Here is a 23,273-nt window from a genome sequence, read left to right on the forward strand (position 1 = left end):
CTCATAATTGCTGAATTTTTCTTGCTGGGGGCCTTCTGATTTGTTTGGGGCCTCATGATTGCTGAATTTGTCTTGTTGGGGGCCTCATGATTGCTGAATTTGTCTTGTTGGGGGCCTTATGACTGCCGAATTTGTCTTGTTGGGGGTCACATGATTGCTAACTGCGAGACTATGGGAAAAGCTGGATCATCATCATATGAGACAATAGCATTAAACCTACTTTTTTAGCTTTTTAAAACAGAAAAATAAAACTGGGAGGTTCTAAAAAGATCAATACATTTTTCAGGAGTCGGATGGATGAAATTGTTTATCTTCACAGTTTATTTTCAACTTGGATTTTCCACAATGTTTATGTATGAGTTAAAACATTTGTATTTAGTTTAAATTGCCATGTTTGCACTTTGCGATAGATAAGTGACTTTTCAGTCAGTCGGGCTCCAAAAGGTTCGCCACCACTGTCCTAGTCTAATGTCCCGCCATTGCTAAGTTCATGTAAATTTGTCTCCACCCGTGACCCACCCACATTCTGGTCCATGACCACAACCATTTTCGGCGCACCGCACACCGTAACCCCAATTTTTGGCGCGTCGCGCTATGCGTGCCGCACCGCTCCCCCCCTCCTTTTTTCTCCCCCTTGGAAAATTTTCTGCGGACGCCCATGATTGGCTGTTGCAATTAATATATTGTTGGATCAGGTATTTTAAAAGGAAACAACCTGTTGTCCCTCTTATGTACATGATAATACCTACATGTCGAATAGCTGCATGGGAATGAGCCTGTGGTAGAAAGCCAATTCTGTGGGGCAGAGTCAGAGGATGTGTATAGGCATAGGCACAGAATGTATCCGAGGGAGACAAATAATATCCCTGTTTCAAAACATGGTGAAGTTTGTCATCAGCACACAATATGGGTATCACTATTTTACCACTATTTTAAAGTAGTTTATCACTGTATGTGGTGACAAAAGTCAGCACAGGTCTGGAATTGTTCTTGTCACACTTAGCTCTCAACATAGTAGTCTTGTCCTCCTAGATAGGACTATATACCTGGCCCATTCGAGAGCCCAGGAAGGGTAGCTCTTCTCCAAGAATCTGGCCTCCAGAAGTGTAAACTTGTCCCTTAAGGATTCCGCTGTGGAACATTTCCTCTGTGCGCGGATAAACTCACCAACATGGACAGCTCTAAAGCTGGCCATACACTGGCCCGATTTGCGCCCGTTTCGACAGCAGATTCGATCACTGGGATCGAATCTGCTGCCAATCGTTCACGCTACACGCCGAATTTCGATCCATTTCGTCCGATCCCGTCGATCGCGCCGTGCGGAAAATAACCGTCGATCGCCCGCGGGTAAAGAACGCATCGCTAGCGGCGTTTGAGTGCCCGACGACCGACGCAATAGAGCCCGCATACATTACCTGCTCCGCCGGCTTGACTCCAGTCTCCCGGTCACCGCTGCTCTGTCTGCGCTCTGGTCTCCAGGTCCGGCATGCCTCACTTCTTCTAGCCCGGCAGGAAGTTTAAACAGTAGAGCGCTCTCTACTGTTTAAACTTCCTGCCGGGCTAGAAGAAGTGAGGCATGCCGGGCCTGGAGACCAGAGCGCAGACAGAGCAGCGGTGACCGGGAGACTGAAGTCGCGCCGGCGGAGCAGGTAATGTATGCGGGCGGGCGGGGGCAGCAGCAGCAGCACCACCACAACAGATTGTGAATGGTTTCAGGCTGAAATCGGTTCACAATCAGTTTGCTGTAAAGGTAGCCATACGATCCCTCTCTGATCAGATTCGATCAGATAGGGATCTGTCTGTTGGTCGAATCTGATGGCAAATCGACCAGTGTATGGCCACCTTTAAGGTGGCCATACACTTATAGATTCGTAGCAGATTCTACCATCAGATAGGTTTCTGTCAGATGCCTGTCAAGTCAAATCTGAAAGGAATCTATCTGATGTGTGCCACACACTAGGAACAGATTTCCAATACATTCCAGTATGAAATCTATTGGAAATCGATCTAAATGCATTATTGGACCACTAGATTCAATGCACCTCTATGTGCCATCGATCTGCCATCCTGTCAGATACATCAAATCGATCAAGATCGATCGAAATTGACCGCAAATCGATTGATTGATAGATTTGATAGAATCGATTTCTGATCGATCGATTCCATAGAATTGATCGATCAATCGATGGCTGAAATTGACCAGTGTATGGGCCCCTTAACAGTGTGTGGTGGCTTTTAGTACAGTATTGCCCGAGCATGGCTTACAATAAGTCTTAGAGAGGACGCGAGCATTCTCCACAACCCCCGTTAAAGTGAAATCCAGAAAGTTAATCTCTGTGGGGTTATGGGAAATGGTAAAATTCAGATTAAGATCATTATTGTTCAGATATGTGAGAAAATCCTGGACCTGACTACACTGGACCTGACTACACAGCAAGTAGGTCATCAATATATCTGCCATACCAGGCAACATAATCAAGAAAGGGGTTCCCATGTCTCATATAGAGATTGGCAAGTGAGGGAAAAAAATTTGCCCCCAGTTGAAGCTCTGCACCTCTGGTGATAGAAACTCCCTTCAAATATGACGCTACAGTTCTGCCAGTCTTTTTTTATTGCACAGATATACAGTGTAGCTGAGAACAACAAAAAACAATAGGGGTAAACATACCAGCGCTCAGTGCAAGTGGGTGCCATGTGCCCCCTTACTGGCACTGAGCACTGGTATGTTTATGTCTTAATGTATATTTGTTGTTCTCAGCAACACTGTATGTCTGTGCAATAAAAACAACTGGACTATCATCATTCCTGGAACTGGTACCAGTACAACCAGTGCAACTTGGCACCTCACTGCAGTACAGCACCCAAATGTTCATAGCACCCACTTCAGCATGACATCCAGATGTTAGTAGAATAGTGTGTGCGTGAGTTTTTAGCCTTTCCAGTGTAGCTACTAACTAAAAGTTTAAGGAGCCAGACGCTCCCCCCCCCCCCTTCCTTCAGTATAAGTAGCAAGATAAACGCCCCATTCAGTACAGGTAGCCAGATCCCCCCCACCCCACCTAGGTAGTGAAAAGTCACTCCCCCACTTCAGTATAGCTAGGCAGATGCCCCACCCACCCCCACACACACTTTCAAAATAGGCAGCCCCCTTCACACCTTCAAGTGGCAGTAAGTAGGCATTTATTTCAAATGTCCGCGCTCACAGTTAAAAGAACTACACAGGGGTTAATTGACCTCAGTAGGACAAACCAAAACCAGTCCAAAAGTCCTAAGATGGAGTCCACAATGTACTGAAGCCTTCACTCCTTGCAGCCAAAAACCTTCACGTCAGGTGCATGTAAAAAGCATAGAGAAAAAGGACATAGCGTAAAACTGCATACACAGTTGTTCATTCCAACACCACATCCACGTGCATAAATCTCCATCACCTCAAACCACTCACAAGTGCCAGGACACCCCCCCACGTGCCCGCACTCACCCTGGCAACCTCCTATATCCCGGAGGTAGGTATGTCAGCTTTGGGGGTTAAAACTCATGTAGCAGATTCAGCTTGAAATCCTCCAAAACACAGCCACTGAAACAGCCTTCTAGCAGGGTAGCAAGCAGGCAGGCAGGCAGGGAGCTGTGTGTGTGACTCAGAGGTAAGTAAGCAGATACCCCCCACACAGCTTCAATATAGGTTGCCGGATGACACCCCCCCCCCCCCTCCCCTTTAGTATAGGTAGCATGATGAACACACACACACACACACACACACACACACACACACACACACACACACACACACCTTCAACATAGGTGACCAGATGATTCCCCCTTCAGTAGAAGTAGTCAGAGCTCCCCCTCCCCCTTCAGTATAAGTAGCCAGATTGACCCTGCCCCTTCAGTAAAATTAGCAAGATATTCACTTTCAGTATAGGTAGCCAGATGTCCCCCCGCCCTTTAGTGTAAGTAGCCAGATGAACCCCCTCTTTTCAGTAGTTGTAGCCAGATACCCCCCACCCCTCCAATGGCTGGCACTGGTGGATCATATGACTTTGAGGCATTGACTGCTAGAGAGTGGCACAGACCAAAGTGGCTGATAGAGGAAGGAAAAATGCAGATGATCTCTGAGGCCCGCAGTAGGCCCCCTATTGCCAGACCTTTCCTTAAGGCCTGAGGCAATTGCTTCAGTTGCCCAGAGCCGGATTAAGACCACACAGGGCCCCAAGCAGAGCAATACATTGCAGGCTCCCTTCCTCAGCCACCCTGTTGAAAGCATGCCTCCCCAGTATAGGTGACCAGATGTCCCTGCAGTATAGGTAGTTGGATGTCCCGCTACTATAGGTAGTAGCCAGATTTCCCCCCATAATAGATAGCAAGGCAACCCCCCAGTAAATGTAGCCAGATGTTCCCCCAGTATAGGTAGCCAGATGTCAACAGATGTATGGCCACTTTAATTCCCCAAGGCTCATACTCCCCCCCCCCACCTTATGTCCTCCCCTTCACTATAATGACGACTAATCCCTCAAATGTGCCCGTCTTCCATCTCGGATATCCCCTCCCCCTTTACCAGACCAAATATGTACAAATACTAAGGGCTCAGATATACTATAAGTGATTTTTTCAGCACGTTCAGCCATCAAAGCTTTCTGAGAGCTTTTAAAAACGCTCAAATTGACTTACATTAAAATCATGGTAAATTCGCAATCGCTGTAAAATCGCTCAGAAAAGTGCTCATAGTGTGTCTGAGCCCTTATGCAGAAAAGGGGTGAAACGGTGAGGAAAGAAAAGCTGAAAGAGAGGGAAAAAGGTATTTGCCTCACCATGACCCGGCAGCGTTCTACATAACCACCCCCTAAAACTACACTACTACCCAACTCCATTATATATAACTGTTGACCGACACTCCATCTGCACTCTCTTATCAGAAATAATACTCAACACTCCAGGTCTTTATTTGGAGTGATACTTTATTGTCGGCCACAGCTTACACACATCAGTATAATAAAACTTTATAAAAACTTTATAAACATGAATAAAAACAAAGTGCATCAAAACATTAGTGCAAAACATTCAATAAAATCCCCAATGTCCTTCATCCCCTCCTGCTATCTTGGTGGCGACTGAGGAGCCCCCAAAACTTGTCACAACACTTCAAGCATAAAACCAGACCCCCGGCCGCGTAGCCTGACCCAGGGGTCCCCTGGGCTAACATGCCAACTTGTGCCAACCAACGATATAAGTAACCATACCACCAATCCACTTTGCATATACATGTGCAAACCCCATTTTCCACTTTGACCCCTTGGCCCCGTTGTTTGCCTCCCCTAGTAGCAGAAGGGGACCGCCGCCGAAGCTGTGACATCTGAAATGAAATAGAACAATTACTAAAAAATTCCCCGCCCAATTCCTCGCCCAAAACAAACTTCCAGCTTTAGGAAAAACTAACACCCCCCCCCCCTTCCCCACCAGAACAGATGTTATCCACCACCCAGACTAATGCGACAAATAATTTGGCTCTTACTCATAAAACAAAAACCACCACTTTCCCATCCTGACTATATTTAAACTAGAAGGGTGGGATGTTTGCTCTCACTGCCAGCTAAGGAGGTACTGAGTACCTCCGGTTCACTGCCCCCTAACTTCCTGTCCTTCCTCTGGCTCAGCCCCTCCCTGCCCTGCCTGTCACTAACTCCCCTCCCCTCACACTTAACCCTTTCAGACCCGGGTGTTAGTTCAGAGAACTAACCTGGGTCATGATGCTGCTGGGCTATTGGCACAGCGCATCGCTGGATTGCACTTTTATTTAGCTTTTCTGTATGACACAGACACAAACACCAGCACTAGGGGAAGAGGGAAACAAAGGTGAATGAGGGAGGGCTGGTGCGCACCAAGAGCGATTTGAAAAGCGCGTGGCTAATGATACCGTATGAGGGTGTTCCCACAGCAGAGTTGTGATTTTTTTCAAAATCGCAAACATGCTGCATGTAGCATCTTTTGGAGCAATTAATTAAAAAATCGCTCTGAAAATCGCTTCACAAAATCGGTACTTGCGAATTGCTACCGATTGCTATTACGATTTTGGCGTGCACTAGCCCAAAGAGAGGAGGAGTGCAGAGCTCCTCCAGGCAAGCTCTGCATCATGCTGTGTATATTTACCAGCTTGCCTGCCCACTAATTGCACTATTATCAGCTAGCCCAGTGTTTCACATTGCCTTACAACAACATCCCCCCTGTAATAGATACTTTGCTCCCCTCTGCTCACACTCTGCAAATTGCATCTTTTTTGCTGCCGGGTAATGCCACAGCATGTCAAACTAACAAGATTCCCATCTGAACATGGCTGTGGCCACGCTCAGGTATTACTCGGGTGATAAAACTAAGGGTAGGCACACACTAGGCAGAATCACATATGCATTTTCCATAGCCCTAGCTAGCGAGCAGCTTCTGCTGTTTGTTTTTAAAATATTTGTATTAGTGGAGAACACTGGACAGAGATCACACAAATAACATTAGTCATTCCAGACCCCAGCCTGTGTCTTCAGCTAAACTAAGGTGGGGGGGTCCAGGAGGAAACACTGTCTGCATGTGTCTTATTATCTGTTACAAAGAGCATTACTGAAGAATTTGTTTTTAACGGACCATAAAGAGTTACATCAACAGGGGCAATAAATCTCATTGGGGTCTGACTTTTCACTAGATCAAAGCAACTGCCTCTGTTGCCTGGTGGATAATCCGGCTCTGCAGTTGCTTTGTGGGTAATCTGGCCCTGGTTTAAAGACAATATGCATCTGCTGCTGATACAATGCCAAAAAACTGCATTTTTTCATGAAAGTTTTATTCATGTGATACCGTTCATACTTTCCTCATTGTCACCTTTTCACAGTACTTGTTTATATATTAAAAATACATATAAAGAAAGATTTAGAAAATGTTTCCTTTTAGATGGGAAAACATTGCACCCTTTACCTAGTTACAGGTAATATCAATATCAATGCATAGCAAGGACTGCTTAAAGTTTACTAAATTAGCATGTGTACCCATCCAGAGTAGGAACTGTTTTGTAGCAAAACTAGGCAGTCTTGGAGAAGGTAGCTAGATTTCCCTCCAACTAGCTATATACTTGATTTGTTTTTCTAACACACGATAAATACATTAGAAAACAATTGAGTAGCAAAATTTAACAAATTCCATTGTATTTCACCCTTTTTATTATTTCATATGTTATATGTTCTCATGTTATTTCAGTAAAGCTAGACCCGCCACACAGGAGAAATTTTACTATAAACAAAAATGGCAGATTTGTGACAGTCCACTGGACAAGGATTGGCCGTTTTTCGCAGTCCATGAAAACCAGAAAAGAAGTGCAGTACAAAGAAAACAACTATTCAGTTGTGAGGGTAAGACCCAATTGGATCTGTTTTTGATCTGTTTCATGATTTAAAACTCAAGTCTTATAACTGTTACAAGTGAGAGGATTGTGGAGGTTGCCATATTTACAGTATATCCTTCTAAACAATGCAAAATGCCTCACTGCCCTGCTGATTCTCTACCTCTAATACATTTAGGCCCCATTTACACTTAGTCAGTTGGTACGCGTTTTTTTTCTTCTCCATAGCAGTGCATTGTGAAAAAGATTTCAGTTAAAACACATTAAGTGTGAACTGTGCCATAGGAAAACATGGGCATTACTTTGAAAACCAGTTGTCCTTTCAGTTATAACTGAGATCAACTGATTAAGTGTAAATGGGGCCTTAGCTATAGATCCTGAACAAGCATGCAGATCAGATGTTTGATGAGGCAGGGTTACAGCGGCTGCGACCACTACAGCAAAGGGGGAGGAGTTACAGCGGCCATAGCCACTACAGCAAAGAGAGATTGGTAACACACACACCAGAATTCACCCTAGGCAGTCACCCGCTTTTACCATTCCCTAAAAACAGCCCTGCTTCTTATCCTGTGCCCATTTCATGTCTCTCTTGCTGTGCATATTAGGGATGATCGGAAAGAGCAAATTCCGTTCCGCCGGAATTCGCGGATTCCGCCAGCGCTTAATTCCGTCGCTATGAAAATTCCGCCGGATTTTTGCAAAATTCCGCAGAATTCCGGATTCCGGTGGAAGAATTAAAGTAATCGCAAATGGAACCTTGTTTATGCTAAATGGTAGCCCATAGAACCTATTTACTGTTCCCTTAGTCCTTTTTCGCCTTCTTGTCTTCCAGGGAATTGTAGGATTTCAAAAGCCAGCTTACATACATTGGCCAGTAATCGAACCCAGGTCTAGTGCTTGGTATGCAGCTCTCCTCACCACTATATCACCACCAACACTACATGCTGAAGCCAGCCTAGCATGTACCATTATGATATATCCAAGAGAAAAATGAGCTTGCTTAGGGATTTGTAGGATGTCAAAAGCCAACTCACATACATTGGTCAGGAATCGAACCCAGGCCTACCGCTCTGTAGGCTGCTATCCTAACCATTATACCACCAACACAACATACTACAATGCTACATGCTGAAGCCAGCCTAGCATGTGCCATTGTGATATATCCAAGAGAAAAATGAGCGTGCTTAGGGATTTGTAGGATGTCAAAAGCCAACTCACATACATTGGCCAGGAATCGAATCCAGGCCTACCGCTCTGTAGGCTGCAATCCTAACCATTATACCACCAACACAACACACTACAATGCTACATGCTGAAGCCAGCATAGCATGTACCATTGTGATATATCCAAGAGAAAAATGAGCTTGCTTAGGAATTTGTGGGATGTCAAAAGCCAACTCACATACATTGGCCAGGAATCGAACCCAGGCCTACCGCTCTATAGGCTGCTATCCTAACTATTAGACCACCAACACTACATGCTTAAACTTCTTGGAGCAGACTTACTTCCTCCCTCCAAAAGACACACAAGCTAATTTTTCTCTTGGATATATCACAATGGTACATGCTAGGCTGGCTTCAGCATGTAGCATTGTAGTGTGTTGTGTTGGTGGTATAATGGTTAGGATAGCAGCCTACAGAGCGGTAGGCCTGGGTTCGATTCCTGGCCAATGTATGTGAGTTGGCTTTTGACATCCTACAAATTCCTAAGCAAGCTAATTTTTCTCTTGGATATATCATAATGGTACATGCTAGGCTAGCTTCAGCATGTAGTGTTGGTGGTGGTATAGTGGTGAGGAGAGCTGCCTACCAAGCACTAGACCTGGGTTCAATTCCAGGCCAATGTATGTAAGCTGGCTTTTGAAATTCTACAATTCCCTGGAAGACAAGAGCCTCCTCTGGGAGGAAATAATTAAGTCTGTCAAGCAGAAATTCTTCTTATTAGGCAGAAATCAGTTCAGTGGTAAAAAAATTTGCATTCCGTAAAATTCCGCGGAATTTCATATTTTTCCGCGGAAATTCCGCCATAGTGATATAGCAATTTCGTTCCATCAGAACGGAACGGAATCACCAAATTCGGCTAGAATCACGGAATTCTTAATTCCGCTGAATCCAGCGACCATCCCTAGTGCGTATGTATACTAACTAGTGTTGGCTTCATGAAATCTTATGAAGTATATTGTTGTCCTGTCCAAACTGTGGTTCCCTGAGTGCCAGGTGCTGCTGCAACAGCAAATGTGCTAATTGTCTACATCTTAAAAACATACATGGCCCATATGCAATTAACCTTTTCTCCTGAGTTATCTCCTAGGAGATAATTTTCATATTCTCTTTAAAATAGCTTTTATGCATTGTACAATTGAAAAAGTATCTAAAAGTTGTCGAAAAAGTACTATCAAAATTATTTTGAGTATATTTTTGCTTGCTGGTGGTTTAAAAGGCATTTTATGAGAAGGTGTGTAAATATCACCTAGGAGAAAACTCAGGAGAAAAAGTGAATTGCATATGGGCCACAGATAGATAAATTGGTCCCCCCAAAAATTGTACCTTAGACTGCAATATGAACATAAGATTAGAATTATAAAACGCTCCAGACTATAAGACACACCTAGGTTTAAAGGGAAAAAATCAGGGAAAACAATGACTAAACCTGGTGTGTCTATAGCGCAGATCCATCCTATGGACCTACTCCCCATGGAGCAAGGGGGAAAGGAGTGCTGTGACTGGATGGGTAAGTGCTTCCCTGCGCACTCTGCACCACTTTTTACCATATATTGGGTATATACCAGTTTTGGGAAAGAAAAAGTGCATCTTATATTCCGAAAAATACTATGTATACACTTTGTAAAGCGCTGTGGAAGATGTCAGCATTATATTATATAAATACACAATAATAATACATATCAAATGAGGATGCTGTGAGGACATGTTTACAGAATTAAGAGATGCTTCTTAATAAGATTATCTATCATTGTTGGTATGGAAAATGCTTATAAAACATCCCTTTAACATTTTGTTGTTTTTTTTTTTGTTATTTTTTTTTATACAAAACAAGTTTAACCACTTGCCGACCGCCCACTACCTAGGGGCGCCGGCAAAGTGGCACCCCCAGGACCGCCTAACGCCAATCGGTGGTGACACCTTAGGGAGGGGATTGCGGGCGATCGCACATTAGGTTCCTCCCACCCGTGACGTCAACCCGCCGCCCAATTAGCAGCGCCAGCGGGTTGTACATTTTCAAAGTGACCAATAGAAAGTGTATAATACAATTTGTTAGGTAAACAAAGTGTATTATACAGGCTGCCTCCTCCCTGGTGGTCACAGTGATAGATCGACCACCAGAGAGGACGGCAGCACTGTAAGTTCATACACCAGCACACTGATTCTGCCCCTCCTGCTCACTGATCGCCCACAGCACCCCTCAGACCCCCCCCCCCTGATCACCCCCTCAGACCACTGCTTGCACCCAATCACCCCCCTAATCACCCATCAATCACTCCCTGTCACTATCTGTCAATGCTATCCTTTAGATCAGGTCCTAAACTGCCCCCTAGGGGCTCCTGATCACCCCCCCCCCCGTGTACTGTATACATCTATTCTCCCCTGTAATCACCCGCTGATCACCTGTCAATCACCTGTCAATCACCCATCAATCACCCCCTATCACTGCCACCCATCAGATCAGACCCTAAACTGCCCCTTGCGGGCATCTGATCACCCACCCACACCCTCAGAACGCCCACAGACCCGCCCTCAGATCACCTCCCAAGTGCATTGTTTACTTCTGTTCTCCCCTCTAATCACCCACTGATCACCCATCAATCACCCCCTGTCACCACCTGTCACTGCTACCCATCAGATCAGACCCTAATCTGCCCCTTGCGGGCACCCAATCACCCACCCACACCCTCAGATCACCCTCAGATTCCTTCTGATCAACTTGCCAGTGCATTGCTTGCATATATTCTCCCCTGTAATCACCTACTGACAGTGGCATATCTAGGTAAAATAGCGCCCATGGCAAATACTGAAATTGCACCATGCCAGAATGTAATGGTCACATATAAATTAAGTAGCCATGCCCTCCCCCCCAGGTAATAGTAAGTAGCCACATGCCTCCAGATTCAAGAATCAAGTGGTCACATGAATCCAGGTAAAAGAATCAAGTATTCCTTTGCATCAAGATAAAATAGCCAATTTTTTATTAAATAGCCAGGTGCCTCAAGATAAAATTAGTAGCCAAGTGTCTCTATATACAAAAATTAAACAGCCATATTCTATAAGCCACTGGCTAGTGCGATTTATGTCACAGAGTTCTGGCTGGTGCTGGGGATCAATTGGCAGCCAGTAACACTAATTTACTAGTCGGAGGTGTGTGTGGTTAATGCATTCTTTAAAGTGTACCTGAGACTAAGGCTTCTTACACACTAAGACGTTGCGTTAGGTGCTACGTTAAAGTCGCATAACGTGCACCTAACACAACGCATGGTGGTGGTAGAGGACGTTAGCAAAGAGCCGCGTTAAGCAGCTCTTTGATGCGTCCGTGATGCGTACTTTAGTACGCATGCGCTGGTGGAGACCACATGAACGGTACACTCCGCATCACGTGGTCCCCCCAGTGACGTCAGCACAGTGCAGTGAATATTAATTAGCCATGTGGCTAATCACTGCGCCTGTGCAAGCAGGCTAACGCGGCAAAGCCGCTCTAACGCCGTAGCATGCTGTACTTTAGATTGACCTGCAGCGTTACAATGTAACGCAACGTGGGCACTGTGAACAGCCCATTGCAGTTACATTGCTGTGCGTTGGGGAGCGTTACAGGCTGCACTAACGTGTGCCTGTGACGTCTCACTGTGAAAGCAGCCTAATCACAATGCTGTATTTATACTTACCTGGGCTTTCCTCTAGCCCCCTGTGGACCACAGGTGGCTGGAAGGATCCTCAGGTAAGTATAAATGCAGCACTATGATTAGACTCAGGTTTGCTTTTAAGAATCTGCATGTTGTTCCCCCCACCCCCACCTGCACTGGTTGAAGACCAGATGCCTAGTGTATTGATAAAATACACCATGCTTTGTTGAGAATAGTAAAGCTTCAAGCAGGAAGTCATTTAGCAAATAATAGAAGCGTTCTGGAATTGTGATTATGGCGTTCTGGAATTGTGATTATGGCGTGCAAAGTGCAAACACGTGCAAAGTGCCACGTGCAAAGTGCAAAGTGCCACGTGCAAACACGTACAAAGTGCTACGTGCAAAGTGCCACGTGCAAACACGTGCAAAGTGCCACGTGCAACCATGTGCAAAGTGCCACCTGCAAAAATGTGCAAAGTGCCACGTGCAAAGTGCAAACACGTGCAAAGTGCAAACACGTGCAACCACGTGCAAAGTGCAACATGCAAGCACGTGCAAAGTACCACGTGCAAACATGTGCAAAGTGCCACGTGCAGAGTGCAAACATGTGCAAACACGTGCAATGTGCCACGTGCAAACAGGTGCAAAGTGCCACAGGCAAAGTGAAAACATGTGCAAACACGTGCAAAGTGCAAGCACATGCAAACACATGCAAAGTGCCATGTGCAAACACGTGCAAAGTGCCACATGCTAACATGTGCAAAGTGCAAACACGTACAAAGTGCAAACACGTGCAAACACATGCAAAGTGCAAACACGTGCAAAGTGCAAACACGTGCAAAGTGCAAGCATATGCAAAGTGCAAGCACGTGCAAACATGTACAAAGTGCTACGTGCAAAGTGCCATGTGCAAAGTGCCACGTGCAAAGTGCAAACGTGCAAACATGTGCAAAGTGCAAACATGTGCAAAGTGCAAACACGTGCAAACACGTGCAAAGTGCAAACACGTGCAAACACGTGCAAAGTGCCATGTGCAAAGTGCAAACACATGCAAAGTGCCACGTGCAAAGTGGCACTTTGCACGTGTTTGCACGTGGCACTTTGCACGTGGCACTTTGCACGTGGCACTTTGCATGTGTTTGCACGTGGCACTTTGCACGCGACACTTTGCACGTGGCACTTTGTACATGGCACTTTGTACGTGGCACTTTGCACGTGTTTGCACGTGGCACTTTGCCTGCACGTGGCACTTTGCAGGTGGCACTTTGCATGTGTTTGCACGTGGCACTTGGCACTTTGCACTTGGCACTTTGCACGTGTTTGCACGTGGCACTTTGCACGTGGCACTTTGTTTGTGTTTGCACATGGCACTTCGCACTTGCCACTTTGCACATGGCACTTTGCACTTGTTTGCACTTTGCACTTGGCACATGTCACTTTGCACGTTGGACTTCGGACAATGTGAATTGCATGACCGCATTCTGGAACCAAGGCCTGATGTTAACTAACAGCTATTTTTTTTGGGGGGGGAGATTTTAAGTCCCCACATCATCAATTAGTGTTCCCCTTTGCAAAATAATGATAATACATGTCTCATTGACTCTAAAACCCCTTTTTAAAGCAATTTAAAGGGCACTTCCATTTTTTATATCTAGATATCCGAATCCAGCCGGATACCCCGGATACTGGGGTCGGATATCCGACCCGGATTCGGATTGAAATTTTTTTGATCCAGATATCCGACCCGGATCGGATATCTGGGTATCACATGCAAAGTGCCACGTGCAAACACGTGCAAAGTGCCACGTGCAAACACGTGCAAACATGTGCAAAGTGCAAACACGTGCACAGTGCAAACACGTGCAAAGTGCCACGTGCAAAGTGCCACGTGCACAGTGCAAAGTGCCACGTGAAAACACGTGCAAAGTGCAAACACGTGCAAAGCACAAACATGTGCAAACACATGCAAAGGGCCACGTGCAAAGTGCAAACATGTGCAAAGTGCCATGTGCAAAGTGCAAACACGTGCAAACACATGCAAAGTGCAAAGTGCCACGTGCAAAGTGCCATGTGCAAAGTGCCACGTGCAAACACGTGCAAAGTGCCACGTGCAAATTTCAAAGTGCCACTTTTCACGTGGCACTTTGCACGTGGCACTTTGCATGTGTTTGCATGTGGCACTTCGCACTTTGCATGTGTTTGCACATGGCACTTTGCATGTGTTTGCACTTTGCACGTGTTTGAAGGTGGCACTTGGCACTTTGCACGTGGCACTTTGCACTTTGCACGTGGCACTTTGCACGTGGCACTTTGCACGTGTTTGCACATGACACTTTGCACTTGGCACTTTGCACATGACACTTTGCACGTGTTTGCACGTGGCACTTGGCACTTTGCACGTTGGACTTTGGCCACAATGTGGGCTGCATGACCGCAGTCTGGAACCAAGGCCTGATGTTAATTGACAGCTATTTTTTTTTTGGGGGGGGGATTTTAAGTCCCCACATCATCAATTAGTGTTCCCCCTTGCAAAACAATGATGATACTTGCCCCATTGACCCTAAAAACCCTTTTTAAAGCAATTTAAAGGGGACTTCCATTTTTTCTATCCAGATATCTGAATCCGGCCGGATACCCCGGATACTGGGGTCGGATATCCGATTCGGATTGGAAAATTTTGAATCCAGATATCCGACCCGGATCGGATAGAGGGGTATCCGGATCCGAATTAGTTCCAGATAGTGAAAAATGGTATCCGAGCAGCACTACTGTTCAGGCAGCCAGACCTCAGCGGTCTCCTCTGCTCCCTCCTTCTCTTCGTGTGCAACCCAAAAACGTCAACAGACCCTGCTGAGCGAGTCCTTTGTGGTCAGGGGTCAGCCTCCCAGAAGCCATCGCATCCGCCAGCTGAACGGTCTGCTTGCATGGGCCATGTCTTCCCAGCTCCTCCCGTACTCCTTTGTGCAGGAGGGGAGCGACATGCGTGCCAATACCCAGCCGGCACTACTTCTCACGCATGGCATCCCAGCACTGCACCGCTTCGCGATGGCCAACGTGGAGCGTGGGCTGGATCATGCGGTGGGTGAGCGAGTCCATGTGACCATGGACTCCTGGAGCAGCAGGTTCGGGACAGGCCGCTATCTGTCCTTCACGGCGCACTGGATCAGTTTGGTGGAAGGGGATGAGGAGGGGACAGCATGCTCATCATCCCAGTGGGTGGTGCCACCTCGCAGCAGTGTCAGGGAAAGTGCAGCAGGTTCCTGTGGTCCGGTTCCACTCTCCACCAAATGCCCCCGCCTCAGCAGCAGTGTGAAGGCCCGCCACTGCAGAGCCGGCCTTTAGGGGTGGCAAGTGGGACAATAGCCCCAGGCCCCGTGCCTGAAGAGGCCCCACTCTCTGCAGCGGTGGGGAGAGCGGGCAAAGTAGTTAAAAACTCACGTTTGTTCCTCCGATGCTCACAGCTTCATTCTCTTTCCTGTCCCGCCATCTGTGTATTGGTAACAGCGCCCCCTGTGGTGACATGCGGTCACGTCATCCCAGGGGGCGCTGTTACCAATACACAGATGCCGGGAAAGAGATGAAAGCTGTGAGCATCAGAGGAAGAAACGTGAGTTTTTAACAACTATGCCCGCTCTCCCCACCGCTGCAGCCACCTTCCCATCTAACATGCACTGCAGGCAGGCACCTATCTAATCTATACTGCGGGGCACCTACCTATCTAATCTGTACTGCAGGCACATATCTATCTAATCTGTACTGCAGGCACACATCTAATCTATACTGCAGGCACCTATCTAATCTATACTGCGGGGTACCTACCTATCTAATCTATACTGCAGGCACCTATCTAATCTATACTGCGGGACACCTATCTAATCTATACTGCGGGGCACCTACCTATCTAATCTATACTGCAGGCACCTGTCTAATCTATACTGCGGGGCACCTACCTATCTAATCTGTACTACAGGCACCTATCTAATCTATACTGCAGGCACCTATCTAATCTATACTGCAGGCACCTATCTATACTGCGGGGCACCTACCTATCTAATCTATACTACGGGGCGCCTACCTATCTAATCTATACTGCAGGCACCTATCTAATCTATACTGCAGGCACCTATCTAATCTATACTATGGGGTACCTACCTAACTAATCTATATTGCAGGCACCTATAACCTATACTGCGGGGTACCTAGGGTACCTACCTATCTATTTAATTTATACTGCGGGGCACCTACCTATCTAATCTATACTACAGGCACCTATCTAATCTATACTGCAGGCACCTATCTAACCTATACTGGGGGTACCTACCTATCTAACCTATACTGCAGGCACCTACCTATCTAACCTATACAGAGTGTGTGATTCCACAGTGTGTGCATGTGTTTCCACAGCGTGTGTGTGTAGCATATGTCTCTAGCACTCGCCCCAGGCCCCGCGTACTCTAAGGCCGCCTCTGCGCCACTGCCAAGTGCTGCTGGAGATGGTCAGCCTAGGGAAGCACAGGCTGACGGCAGACCACGTCCTGGAAAAACTCCAAGAGCAGGAGAGGAGTTGGCTGACCCCCAGAGGCCTCAGAGTGTCACGTACCTCAGATGCTGGAGACAGATTTGCTGAGGGCAGCAACTCTTGCGACTCGTCAACTGCAGTCCCTGGATTGGAAACAGGAATCTCCAGTAAACAAGGGGCAGGAGTGCTTGCAGGACCACTGGTGTGACTGAAGATGATCCGGAGCACTCCCACAGGTCGAGCCTGGTACTGCAATGACTCGACAACCAGGTAGTTCCGTAGACAAGTGATGGTTTGGCAACAGAGCGGGTTCCAGGTGCGTTGCTAGGGCTAAAGATCCGAAGCACGTGCTACGGATCTCGCCCACGGTGCCACGAACCTTTGGACTTGTGATGCAGGGCACCTGTATCCCCGAAAGGAAGCGGCGGCGTCTGTTGCTATGACGCCACCGCTCTCTGCTCCACCTCCTGGTCAGTATGCAAGCCGCTCTGCCCCTTCTCCCTGTAACCTCCGTCACTCGGCCCACGCTGCAGCTCTGTCTCTCAGCAAGTTTTAATGCGGCGCGCGGTATTGCTGAGGCTGATGGGGAACAGGAGCGTGCAGCCACAAGAATGTAGTGACAGGAGGGCTGCGGGCACCATAGCACTTCACAGCACTGAAGAGCAGGAACGATTGAGCAAGTCTGGGGAGGTGGGGAGGATGCGGCTCTGCAGCCCACGTTGTGCCCAGGACTCCAGGAGCGCTGACTAACTGGCGGGTGGCTGTGCCTGTTCTGTGAGGAGCCCAGCAACGCCAACAACGATGGAGCAAGTCTGCAGAGCAGACTGAAGAGGGGAAAACACAGACTACAGCCAGAGCCAGCCCGGAGGATGCAGCGGCAGCGTCTTGAAGACTGCATGGAGGAGGAGGAGGAGGTAGTATACTCCATCTGGCTTTCAGTCGTCTTGCTTTTCTTCTGGTGTTTTCCCTTCACTCTCTCTCCCTCCCCCTGGTCCCCCTATCTCCCCCCTCCCTCTGGTGTATGCTGTGCTGTGAACAGTGTGTGTGGGCAGAGAAGGGTGATATAGTGTGTGTGTGTGTGTGTGTGTGTGTGTGTGTGTGTGTGTTCTAAATTGGGGTAGTATGGAAACTGTGAGTATGTGTTGTGTGCCTCTGTCTGTGCCTGCGTGTGTATGCCTCCGTGTCCCATCCTGTGTTTGTTGTTTACCTCTCTCTGTGCCCTAGTGTGTGTCTGCCCCCCCCCATCCTGTGTGCGGGTGTCTGTCTGTGCCCTGTCCTCTGTGTGTGTCTGATCTCTGCTACCTTCTGTATGTACGGTATAAGCTGTTACTCTGAGCTTGTACTGATAGTAAACTAGCTGAAGTGTGTGCTGATCGCTGCTACCACCAGTATGCACATTATAAGCTGTTACTCTGTGCCTGTATTGATAGTAAACTAGCTGCAGTGTGCTAATCTCAGGCTGCATACAGTATGTACAGTATAAGCTGTTACTATTTGCCTGTATTGATAGTAACAAAGCTGCAGTCTGTGTTGATCACTGCTACCTCCAGTATGTATAGTATAAGCTGTTACTCTGTGCCGGTTCAGATAGTAAACTAGCTGCAGTGTGTGCTAATCCCTGCCGCCTCCAGTGTGTACAGTGTCTACAGTATAACCTGTTACTCTGTGCCTGTACTGATAGTAAACTAACGGCAATGTGTGCTGATCTCTGCTACCTCCAGTATGTACTGTATAAGCTGTTACTCTGTGCCTGCACTGATAGTAAACTAGCTGCAGTTTGTGCTGATCTCTGCTGCCTCCAGTATGTACAGTATAAGCTGTTACTCTGTGCCTGTACTGATAGTAAACTAGCTGCAGTGTGTGTTGATCCCTGCTACTTTCAATATGTGATTAGCCAGTTTTAGCTCTGTTCATCAAATTCATTGTCTGTTGGCCCACTTACTGCATGGGGGTGGTAAAATTGGTCAGTGAATGACCAATCAAAATTGTATGTGCGTATACAGGGAGTGCAGAATTATTAGGCAAATGAGTATTTTGACCACATCATCCTCTTTATGCATATTGTCCTACTCAAAGCTGTATAGGCTCGAAAGCCTTCTACCAATTAAGCATATTAGGTGATGTGCATCTCTGTAATGAGAAGGGGTGTGGTCTAATGACATCAACACCCTATATCAGGTGTGCATAATTATTAGGCAACTTCCTTTCCTTTGGCAAAATGGGTCAAAAGAAGGACTTGACAGGCTCAGAACAGTCAAAAATAGTGAGATATCTTGCAGAGGGATGCAGCACTCTTTAAATTGCAAAGCTTCTGAAGCGTGATCATCGAACAATCAAGCGTTTCATTCAAAATAGTCAACAGGGTCGCAAGAAGCATGTGGAAAAACCAAGGCGCAAAATAACTGCCCATGAACTGAGAAAAGTCAAGCGTGCAGCTGCCAAGATGCCACTTGCCACCAGTTTGGCCATATTTCAGAGCTGCAACATCACTGGAGTGCCCAAAGGCACAAGGTGTGCAATACTCAGAGACATGGCCAAGGTAAGAAAGGCTGAAAGACGACCACCACTGAACAAGACACACAAGCTGAAACGTCAAGACTGGGCCAAGAAATATCTCAAGACTGATTTTTCTAAGGTTTTATGGCCTGATGAAATGAGAGTGAGTCTTGATGGGCCAGATGGATGAGCCCGTGGCTGGATTGGTAAAGGGCAGAGAGCTCCAGTCCGACTCAGATGCCAGCAAGGTGGAGGTGGTGTACTGGTTTGGGCTGGTATCATCAAAGATGAGCTTGTGGGGCCTTTTCGGGTTGAGGATGGAGTCAAGTTCAACTCCCAGTCCTACTGCCAGTTTCTGGAAGACACCTTCTTCAAGCAGTGGTACAGGAAGAAGTCTGCATCCTTCAAGAAAAACATGATTTTCATGCAGGACAATGCTCCATCATACGCGTCCAAGTACTCCACAGCGTGGCTGGCAAGAAAGGGTATAAAAGAAGAAAAACTAATGACATGGCCTCCTTGTTCACCAGATCTGAACCCCATTGAGAACCCGTGGTCCATCATAAAATGTGAGATTTACAAAGAGGGAAAACAGTACACCTCTCTGAACAGTGTCTGGGAGGCTGTGGTTGCTGCTGCACGCAATGTTGATGGTGAACAGATCAAAACACTGAATAATCCATGGATGGCAGGCTTTTGAGTGTCCTTGCAAAGAAAGGTGGCTATATTGGTCACTGATTTGTTTTTGTTTTGTTTTTGAATGTCAGAAATGTATATTTGTGAATGTTGAGATGTTATATTGGTTTCACTGGTAAAAATAAATAATTGAAATGGGTATATATTTGTTTTTTGTTAAGTTGCCTAATAATTATGCACAGTAATAGTCACCTGCACACACAGATATCCCCCTAAAATAGCTAAAACTAAAAACAAACTAAAAACTACTTTCAAAAATATTCAGCTTTGATATTAATGAGTTTTTCGGGTTCATTGAGAACATGGTTGTTGTTCAATAATAAAATTATTCCTCAAAAATACAACTTGCCTAATAATTCTGCACTCCCTGTACATCTTTGATCTATGCCTATACTGATTGTAATCTATCTAAATAAAGGACATGGGGCTCCATCCAATATTTTGATGGGCAGGCCCGTTATCTGTAGCTTACACCACTGCTAAGTTCATGTAAATGTGGCCCCACCCATGGCCACGCCCACTCACTATGGTCACGCCAATTTTTGCCCACCTATGGCCCGCCTTGTGCCCACAGGTGCCCCCGATCTCCAAGGACCCTAGGAACGCCCCTGGCGGGTTCTCAGACAGATCCGGGTCGCAAAAGAGGTGGTTCTCGTACAAGCAAGGGCTCGGCAACAGGGAAGGTCCTCAGACAGGCAAAGGTCAGCAACGAAGCGGGTAGTTGTACAAAGCCAGAGTCAAAGCCAAATCAGGTAGTCAGACGAGCCAGGGTCAATAACATAGCAGAAAACAGGCAGACAGTAAGTCACGTCACGGGAGAGCACCCAGAACTTGCTGCAATACAACAGCACTGAATGCTGCTCTCAGCCAGCTTATATATGCCGTTTGGGTGCGAACATGGCGTCATGCATCATTACGTGTTGCTGCCATCCACCGGGGAGACCTCACCCACATCCCCTGTCTGGCCCACGTCCTGAATCTGGTGGTGCAGAAATTTCTGAGCACCCACCAGGGGATGGACCAACTTTTGAAAGCGACTCGGAAAATGGTGGGTTATTTCCGCCACTCGGGTGGTGCCTCAGTGGTCCTGGAAGGCGTGCAGAAGGAGCTGAACCTGCCACAACATCGTCTGATCATAGACATAGATCATGGCCATGTTGGAACGTCTGGATGAACAGAGGCAGGCTGTCAACCGATTCCTGGCCAGAGCCACCGCGGATGCCAATGAGTTTGGGACCGCCACCACCCACCTCCCAGGCATCATCCTCAATGCAGAGTGAGAAAAAATGCAGCTGGTGTGCTTGGTGCTGGCACTCTTACTGGGGGCCACCAACATGGTCAGCCGGGACTGTGCGTCGCTTTGTAAGTGGGTGACCATGGTGTGCATGCTGGAGAAGGCCCTCGATGCTCTGCTGGAAGTGGGAGAGGCAGCCTTGATCCAGCAGGAGCAGCAGCAGCACCAACCTTCACAGTCCACCTCTGTACGTCAGGAGGAGGAGGTTGAGGACTTGCAGTTGGAGGACTTGGAGGAGTTGGAGGTCCCTGACCTTGAAGATGAGGGGGCACGGCCGAGTGCAGCTGCAGTGGTGCGGGGGTGGAGAGAGCAGGGGGAGGCTCAGGAATCAGAGGAGGAGGACAGCACTGGGGGTGATGAAGACGAGTATGTGTCAGCCGAGATGGCATACCTCTTCCCCATGGAAGCGCACATGCTGCAGTGCCTGCGCAGTGACCCAACGGTCAAGCAGATGCGTGCTCGGGAGGACATGTGGATCACCCTGATGCTGGACCCATGGCAGAAGGGGAAGTTGCATCAGTTTCTGCCTGCAGGAGGAGACCCTGTGCGCCAAATGATGGATTTGCAGCGGTCCCTGGTTCGGCGCTTGGAGGAAGCCTTCCCCCAGACTTCCCACCCCCCTGCTGTCACAGTCCAGCCAGCACAGCAGCAAGTGCCTGCTTCCATCAGCAGCAGGCGCCCATCAAACCTGCTATCTCTCACAAAGGTACTGTACGCCATGCCGGTACAGCTGCCAACTGAGGAGGTGCCTGCAGCAGCATGTGGCTATCAAAGCCAGAACCAGCGCCTGACCAGGATGGTGGCAGACTACATGTGGTCCTACAGCGGGCTTGACAGCGACACCCCTTTGGACCCCTTGGATTACTGGGTCAAGCACCTGGATATTTGGAGCGAGCTGGCGCAGTATGCCCTGGAAGTCCTTGCTTGCCCCCCTTCCAGCGTGCTGTCCGAAAGGTGCTTCAGTGCGGCCGGTGGCGTGGTAACTGAGAAGCGTTCTCGTCTGTCCACCCAGTCTGTGGACAGACTGACGTTCCTCAAAATAAATCAGGCTTGGGTGGTTGGTGAATTCCTGGCCCCTGTTGTTGGCAAGAGGGGGAAATGAAGTGACTGGAAATCACTATGCCTGCCTTACCACCCTTTACCACCACAACCTCCAGGCTCCGTCTTAAATCATCATAAGCCTGGTTAAAAACATTTTTACTGAGCCGTGGTACCACCAAGTGCCATGGTGAACTATCTAAACACAATTGCTGTGTAATTTTTTTTGGAGGTGACTGTGCTGTCCCAGTTGTGGGGAGGCCCCAACTGCTGCACTACGACCACTTCCTGGAACCTAGTCCTGATGTCTTCCCCTTTAAAAAATAATGATGCTACATGCAATTTAAAGGGCACTTCCATTTTTTCTATCCGGATATCTGAATCCGCCTGGATAATGCGTTTGGATATCCGCATGAACGCGGATATCTGAAAGTTCGGATTCGGATATCCGATCCGGATCTGGATATTTGGGTATCTGGATCAATTCAGATTTTGAAAAGGGGTATCCGAGCACCCCTGCTCAATTTACCCCTAAACTACATAGATTTGGTAAGACTGGATGAAAAAGATTGGATCATTAGTGGCCACCATAAGTCTTGGGGCAGGCAGCCAGTCACATGGCGTGCAGGCAGAGATGCTGTGTGTGGGGACTGACTTAGTCTTCGGGCGGGCAGTAGCCCCCCGGGATCCATGCCTCATTCATTTTGATAAAGGTGAGGTACTGAACACTTTTATGACCTAGGCGACTTCTCTTCTCAGTAACAATGCCTCCAGCTGCGCTGAAGATCCTTTCTGACAGGAAGCTTGAGGCAGGGCAAGACAGAAGTTAGATGGCAAATTGTGACAGCTCTGGCCACAGGTCAAGCCTGCGCACACAGTAGTCCAAGGGTTCATTGCTGCTCACAGTGTCTACATTCACACTTAAGGCCAGGTAGTCGGCTACCTGCCGATCGAGGCGTTGGTGGATCCGGAAGGGCTAAGGCGAGAGATCACCATGAGATCGCTGGAG

At 47.5% G+C, this 23,273-nt stretch overlaps 1 protein-coding gene across 5 annotated transcripts in view; it reads left to right on the plus strand.

The window, feature by feature from the left end:
- IL12RB1 (interleukin 12 receptor subunit beta 1) overlaps positions 1-23,273 on the plus strand; it is a 485,568-nt gene that overhangs the window by 262,953 nt on the left and 199,342 nt on the right. For all 5 annotated transcript variants that reach the window (XM_068233781.1, XM_068233782.1, XM_068233779.1 and 2 more), the window contains one exon: positions 7,231-7,382. In XM_068233781.1, the coding sequence (XP_068089882.1) occupies positions 7,231-7,382 (152 nt within the window). The remainder of the gene's footprint in view (positions 1-7,230; positions 7,383-23,273) is intronic.

This window comes from Hyperolius riggenbachi, chromosome 1 (assembly GCF_040937935.1).
Source record: "Hyperolius riggenbachi isolate aHypRig1 chromosome 1, aHypRig1.pri, whole genome shotgun sequence".
In the NCBI taxonomy this organism is placed as follows: domain Eukaryota; kingdom Metazoa; phylum Chordata; class Amphibia; order Anura; family Hyperoliidae; genus Hyperolius; species Hyperolius riggenbachi.